This window comes from Leptonotus elevatus, chromosome 10, assembly GCF_054856555.1.
Source record: "Leptonotus elevatus isolate MCC_2025b chromosome 10, RoL_Lele_1.0, whole genome shotgun sequence".
In the NCBI taxonomy this organism is placed as follows: Eukaryota; Metazoa; Chordata; class Actinopteri; order Syngnathiformes; family Syngnathidae; genus Leptonotus; species Leptonotus elevatus.
Genome location: NC_141248.1, coordinates 15,010,431 through 15,017,459, shown reverse-complemented (window position 1 = coordinate 15,017,459; position 7,029 = coordinate 15,010,431). Strand labels below are relative to the sequence as shown.

The 7,029-nt window shown below is 39.1% G+C and overlaps 2 protein-coding genes across 2 annotated transcripts in view; one reads left to right on the top strand and one right to left on the bottom strand.

Moving 5' to 3' along the window:
* The window catches only part of LOC147167274 (rab GDP dissociation inhibitor beta), a 12,004-nt gene extending 7,709 nt beyond the window's left edge, over positions 1-4,295 (top strand). The window contains exons 2-11 of the mRNA XM_086086357.1: positions 597-704; positions 780-876; positions 975-1,109; positions 1,263-1,461; positions 1,521-1,652; positions 1,893-1,992; positions 2,067-2,238; positions 2,322-2,466; positions 2,566-2,620; positions 2,697-4,295. Coding sequence (XP_085942483.1) covers positions 597-704; positions 780-876; positions 975-1,109; positions 1,263-1,461; positions 1,521-1,652; positions 1,893-1,992; positions 2,067-2,238; positions 2,322-2,466; positions 2,566-2,620; positions 2,697-2,840 — 1,287 coding nt within the window. The 3' untranslated portion in view covers positions 2,841-4,295. The remainder of the gene's footprint in view (positions 1-596; positions 705-779; positions 877-974; positions 1,110-1,262; positions 1,462-1,520; positions 1,653-1,892; positions 1,993-2,066; positions 2,239-2,321; positions 2,467-2,565; positions 2,621-2,696) is intronic.
* On the bottom strand, positions 3,952-7,021 carry ndufaf3 (NADH:ubiquinone oxidoreductase complex assembly factor). Its single transcript, XM_086086359.1, has 5 exons — positions 6,800-7,021; positions 5,775-5,970; positions 5,635-5,701; positions 5,458-5,558; positions 3,952-5,335 (listed from the first exon to the last, which is right to left on the bottom strand). The coding sequence occupies exons 1-5, from the start codon at positions 6,886-6,888 to the stop codon at positions 5,228-5,230; spliced, it is 561 nt and encodes a 186-aa protein (XP_085942485.1). The 5' UTR covers positions 6,889-7,021; the 3' UTR covers positions 3,952-5,227.
* Positions 7,022-7,029: the final 8 nt, after the last annotated feature.

Below are 7,029 nucleotides of genomic sequence, written 5' to 3'. Positions count from 1 at the left end.
TCAAATTAGGGTTTCAAACTAGGGTTAGGGTTCCAAACTAGGGCTAGGGTCTCAAATTAGGGTTTCAAACTAGGGCTAGCGTTTCAAATTAGGGTTTCAAACTAAGGCTCGGGTTATATATTAGGGTTTAAAACTAAGGCTAGGGTTTTTCAAATTAGGGTTTAAAACTAGGACTATTGTTTCTTATTTTAAAAAAAAAGTCATTAGACGCACATAAATACATAATATATTGAGGGAGATCAAGAGCATTGGATAAGACAAAAATATTGTACAAACATTGTAATTAACAGTGTACAGATCCCTCTGTGTTTTCAGTAAATTTTTCAAAGCTAACAAACTGAATACAGTCAGTGTGTCGCTGTCCAGTGGTTGACAATGGAATTACACACAATAAAAACGAGAGCGAGACCAAAATACTGTATTTATACCTGCACAAAAACAGTCAGTGAGACCATGAACCCCGGGACCCGCGATGGAAGTCTGTTAATGTTTACTGTATTATTTTTTAGCAGTCAGTGGTTACGGTGAAAGCAAATTCAGAATGTGCAATAATCCATCTTATTATTTGGCTCTATCTGTCCATCTGTCTCCCACAGGAATGTGTCCTTTCTGGTTTAATGTCACTAAATGGCAAAAAAGTCCTTCATATTGACAAGAATACTCACTGCGGAGGAGAGAGTGCATCAATCTCACCGCTCGAGGAGGTGCGCTCACCCAAACACAAGTGCTTGCATTGTTACATTATTTCTGTTACTTATGCTTCACGTTCTCCTTTTCAGCTGTACAGGAGGTTCAAGGTTCCTTGTCCTGTCACCTCCTCCGGTCGTGGAAAAGAATGGAACGTTGATCTTATTCCCAAGTTTTTCCTTGCTGATGGTAAGAGCCTGTTGTGAGTGAGAAGATACTTTTGGAAAAAAATGTTTGTTGTTGTACTCTCATGTCATCAATTCATGCTGCATGCGTGGCTGCATTAGGTGATCTGGCGAAAATGTTGGTGCTCACTGACGTGACTCGCTATCTGGACTTCAGAGTGGTAGAAGGGAACTACGTGTACAAAGCGGGAAAACTGCACAAGGTCCCCGTAACTGAGGAAGACACACACACTTCAGGTGAGTCAATGCAGTCATTATTAGCTTTGGCATTGGGTTCACATAATGCTGCAGGTTCAAGACGAATTTTTGAAGGGAAGAGCCGTTTCTATCTGGCGTCTTCCATGTGCGTCTTTTGGTAACTGTCCAAATGTCGTAAACACATTTTTTCAGATCTGATGGGCATGTTTGACAAGAGGAGGTTCAGGAAGTTGTTGCTTTTCGCCCAGAACTTTGACGTGAGAAAAGCTCGCACTCATCACGATGTGGACCCGGACCAGACCACGACCCGAGAGCTCTTCTCGCGTTTTGACCTGGGACTGGATGCTATAGAGTTCATAGGTCACGCCATAGCCTTGCACCGCAGCGAGAGGTTGGTCTCTATCGGCAAATCAGATGATTTCTTTTCTTAAAATCAAATTAAATGTTTAGTTATCTGGACCAGCCCTGCGTGGAGACCATCAAGCGGATCCGATTGTATGCCGAGTCTCTGGCTCGCCATAACACAAGCCCGTATCTCTATCCTTTGTTTGGATTGGCAGAACTACCGCAAGGATTTGCGAGGTAACATTTTGAAGTGGTTTCATGGTATGGACAAAAGTATTGGGACACATTAACCACAACAAACACCTTTGGGATGGACTATAAATATTGTGAGCCAACTGTTCTATTGGATGGAAGAACAGAAATTTCCACCGACACAAACCGGCAAATCGCCTTCTTAGGTATTGCCCTGATACTTTTGTCCACACATTGCCTTTGGGTGTCACAAATGTATGCATGAAAAATGAAAATACGCTTCAGGTTGAGTGCAGAGTGCGGGGGAACGTTCCTTCCTCACCGAACGGTGGATGAGATCGTGTTGGACAACGGCAAAGTGACAGCCGTGAAATCTGAAGGAAAGGCAAGTTTGGCGTGCGAATTACCGACGTGGAGCACATATTGAGTTTGTTGTCATTCGTTTCTGTTGTTCTCCAGTTGTTCCTGTGCAGACAACTCATCTGCGACCCCAGCTATGTTCCCCACCGAGTGAGGAAAGTGGGGCGAGTCATCAGGGTCATCTGTTTATTAAATCATCCTGTTAGAAACACACAAGAGGCCAATTCGTGCCAGATCGTCATCCCTCAAACACAATTTAGCAGGAAGTCCGGTGTGTTGTCTTCCAATAATTGCACAAACTTCATTTAGAAGTTATACTTCCTTCATTGCGATCATCCCTGTGCGTCTATCCAGACATCTTCATATCTGTCGCGTCCTACGTACACAACGTGGCTCCGGATGGGTTTTATGTTGCCACAGTGAGCACAGCTGTTGAAACCAACCAACCAGAGAAAGAAGTGCAGCCAGGCCTGGACCTTCTGGAGCCCATCATGCAAAAGTGGGTCAGAATTCCAAGTGATTGTTGAATAGATATTCATGAGATATTGAAGGTCATTGATGTAATTTCCTCTATTTTTTTTTTTTTTTATAACTCTAGATTTGTTTCAGTCAAAAGCGTGCTTGTTCCCAAGGATGACGGAAACAAGAGTCAGGTACAATAAGAATCCTTTTAGTTGCAAGGGTGGGAAAAGAAAGTGTGTTGATAACAATTTTTTTTTCCCTGCTTAGATTTTTGTGTCTTGCTCATATGATGAAACCAACCACTTTGAGAGCGAGTGTGAGGACATTAAGGACATGTACCGTCGCATCACTGGCACCAACTTTCGCTTCACCTCACACAGGCATCAGTCACGCAGCTCAGATGAAGACTAGCGATGACAACTGATACTTTATGCTCTTTTTTAATTTTTTGAAATTTTAAATCCCTCCAGGCTTCTTTTTGTTTTTGTTGTCTCTGTATTGATAACTTGTTTGCTCCCAATTGTTCAATAAAATGTTATATCAAAAACACAAAAACAAAAAGCTCAGATGAAGGCAATTATATGTTTTGCTAGCTAGCTAAATAGCGAAGACTAGCGATGACAACTGATACTTTATGCTCTTTTTACATTTTTTAAAATTTAAAATCCCTCCAGGCTTATTTTTATTTTTGTTGTCTCTGTACTGATAACTTGTTTGTTCCCAATTGTTCAATAAAATGTTATATCAAAAACACGAAAACCAAAAGCTCAGATGAAGACCCCCTCATTGCTAGCTAGCTAAATAGCGAGCTAGCTATCTTTTCCCCCCATTTTTTCTTTTTTTTTATTTATTATACATTTTCACAAACTTGAATCCAAAAGTCAGATTCCAGAGCTATAGACACGTCTGTCTCCCATTTCGAGATGGGTAAATACATTTTTATCTGTGTATGAAAGTAAGTTATATATTTTTGAGAGTTGTTGTTGGAGAAAGCTTTGTAATATCTTTAGCTAAAACAGGCGGTTCGAGTGTACACAGAAGTGTTGGAATTTGTTTCTTTACCATATTTTTTAACTTGCAGATAATGTAAAAAAAAATTCTGTTTTTATTTTGTATTTTTGGAGCAAGTTTGTATATGATGTAAACATATAATTGCCTATAGAAAAAGAGTAGTGCAGGGTTCCATGGATTTTCTGTAACAGGTAGTAGTGTTGATTTTGTCCAGCTAATAGAATAATCTGATAAATGTGAGAATTTAGTTATTAAGTTAAATACTTCCCCTAACGAGATAGCAGGCTTTTCTAAATAAAGTAAACTATAGTAACAAATTATGCAAACATCTTGGCATTTAACATAAACTGAAACAAATAAAGTGTGGTTTACAAGGCACAAAAAAAGTAACAAAAAGCTAGCTAGCTAGCTATATCATTTCTTTCATTTATTCCATGTTAATGTCATTGAGATGAAAAATCTCTTTCCAAAGAGTGACCTGGATAAACAGCCAGACAAAGTTGTTTGTTAATTATTATTAAACATTTTTATTATTATACTTAATTTAGTATCATTCATGACATGTCTGTTATAATGTTGCAGTTAAGGCTGGTGGTGGCGAAACCTTCAAACCAGAGACAACAATGCAAATTAAAAACATGACTGATGACTGTAATAATGGTTGATTTGCAAATACTGTAAATATTTTGTCTGTCAGTTGAATGAATATATTTGACCAATCAGCTGAATGTTGAATTACTACAGAGTCTTAAATTTGAAATTTCACAAGTCCCAGTTTTATGGAATGCAGCATAAAAGCATGTATGATCAGAACATATTTGTAGAAATAGAATATCATGAAATAAATCCTGGACATTTTAATATGTGGCAATCTTTGTACTCGTCTTGAAGCTGAAGCTAACATAACAGTAGAGGCGTCCTGGCTGGTCCACCACACAAATCCAGCGTCGCCAGGGCAACATTTGAGAGGAAATTCTTATCGTTTGGCAATAATAAAGCTGTTATTTTACGGTAAAAATGACAGGTTTTCTGCAGCCCGCTTTTACTGCAAAAAGCAAATGAACTCAAACATGTTTTTTGGTAGACAGTGAAGTGAGCAAATGTTTCAGTTACCATCTCTGCAGACGAGAGGACACAAAGCAGATTTAAAAGGCCTCCGTGCCAACTTGGGCCCAGCACACAAGACTGGCGATGATATGAGATGAATGCAGAGGATTAATAGATTCTGTCGCAGCTTATGTGTGACAAGGACAAAGCCATTGAATTATGTCATGTGCTTCTCATACACACAGTGGCGCTGCAGGGAGACCGTAAGAGGCTTAGGCAAGTCAAGGACAGTCAACACGAGCGACTGGAGTGGAAAGTTGTATTGTACCTTTGTTTCATTCACAGGACTTCAAATCTTTTTTTTTTTTATGCCAGTTTCAGTTCACTCTTATTTCTCTCTTTTTTACTTTTTAAACAGAGAAATTGTAAGCTAAAAATTCCCAAAGCCACAAAAACGGTATAAACCATACACTATAAATCATTCTGCCACACAAGTTTAAATACATAATTTAGACACATAACACATTTGTTTACAAGCATAAAGTTGCCATATAGTGGTGCCTTGTTCAACCGCTTTCAAGTGAGTTTTTCAAGCAGTGACTGTTCAGTTCATCAAGTTTCGTCTCAGATGACGGCTGATTGGTGAGTTTGCCTTTGGAGAAGTATGACGTAGGCTGAAGGGGATTCATGAACCTCTGTGGTCTGGGAAGAGTCCTCAAATGCGCTTCGCGCGAGGTCACCTACTCCTGCTTCGCCTCCAGTGCTGTGCTAGTGGATGGAGGGATCAGACCGGCAGCTGCTATCCTGTTTTCATTTATCAGGAAGTTGAAGGTTGCACACGCGTTTGGCTGAAAAACAAAGACAGTAGCGATGGACAGATGATTTGGATAAGGAATTGGAAAACAAGTGCTCTTCTTCCAACCTTAAAATATAAAATGTTCCTAAAACCGCTGTGGTGGGTGAGCTTTACCGTGTCTTGCACTTCTAAAGCAATGCCTTTGCTCCTAAGAAGAGCCCGAACTGAGGGATGAATACGTTCGAGTCGCGCACCCGTGCCCAGGACGAGAATCTCTACAAAAGTAAAATCGTACACATAACGCTCAGTATCGTAGGTAGAACTTGTGAACTGATAAACTTGAATTCTTACCTATTTGGGGTACTAACATATGGAAAAGTGACACACTTTCTTCTGTGATATCGTTACAACTTCCAACCTGTAAAATAGTGAATATTTTTCATATCCCTTATAACATGTATTAAGTGAATTACAATGTGATTTTAGTGCACCTTCCATTGCAGGATAGAAGGTGGGAGCACTGCACAGGGTCCAAACACTTTGTTGCCATCTATGTTGAATCCTCCGGAGCTGTAGCTGAGAATCATGATGCTACTTCCTGGCTCCTTCTTCATAATTGTCACTGTGGTACGCTGATACATTTCGTCATCACCCGGGCTCAAGCGGTGACCTCGGGAAAGAAATGGACTGCAAGAAATGTAGTGACACTCAATCCATTGCATACATCAGAACAATGAATGTTGTAATATTATTCCATTAGTCACAAGTCCATGTCTATTGCAGAAAAAGTTACTCTGGAATGAAATAACATAAATTGTTCTAGCATGATTAAAAAAAATAAAAATAACTAAAAAAACTGGGCTATTTCCTAACTATTTAGAGAAACCGGAGCAGGTTGTAGTACAAGATTGAGTAGAACTTATGTTACCGAGGTGGCTAAGGTATATCCTTACTTCTCGCTACACTAGATGGAGCCAGAGACAAGTCTCAGTATAGTACTTTACATTATCAGGCGTGTCATATCACAGACTTAAATGTAAACGGATAATTGCATTTAGCGAATTACACTACCAATAACTAATCACAGTAATATGTACTTACTTATATGAGCACACAACGTGTCAAACTGCAGGTTTGAACGCAGTTGATTAGTACTAATTAAGGGCATTCATATAAAATAATATTTGGCATACAAGTTTTGTTTAAGTTTAGTCATTTTTACACCACATAACTGATTAATGCATTGACAAAAAAAAATGTTAATATAGGTTATTATGGTATGCCCATAACACGAAACAGCACAAAAATTACCCCAAGTATTAGAATTTGAAAGTATTTTCTCTTATTTCCGTTACTCTAAAATCGCTGATAATAAAATATATTTTAGTCGATTATTGCGTTTTATAACAACGAGAAGCGTTCCGCACATAGGAATGACAAAAAGACCCCGTCAAGTTTAAATCTTCTTCCTCGAACCTTAAAATCTTCCCAAAAACGTCTCAATAAATAGTCGTACCTGAGGAAAGCCGATGTTTTTGTGGAGGATAGGATTAACCTTGGTGATGATCTTTGAAAGAGGATTTTGGCACAAACCACACCGGCCATGTTGACAGCAGCAAGGATGGGGACGATAATCAATGTGACACCACATATCTTTTCCGGTACTGTGTAAGGCAAGCAAACCGATCAATTCACGTTTATCGATGACGCATTTTAACTGCAAAGTATATTCACATAATATTGATT

Bases quoted from the DNA above. Each gene is read 5' to 3' on its own strand.
- ndufaf3 (XM_086086359.1), bottom strand. From the start codon at position 6,888: ATGGCCGGTGTGGTTTGTGCCAAAATCCTCTTTCAAAGATCATCACCA. The intron at 5,971-6,799 runs GTACGACTATTT...CATTTCTTGCAG, and splicing joins AAAACATCGGCTTTCCTCAG to TCCATTTCTTTCCCGAGGTC. The intron at 5,559-5,634 runs GTAAGAATTCAA...TTACTTTTGTAG, and splicing joins TATGTTAGTACCCCAAATAG to AGATTCTCGTCCTGGGCACG.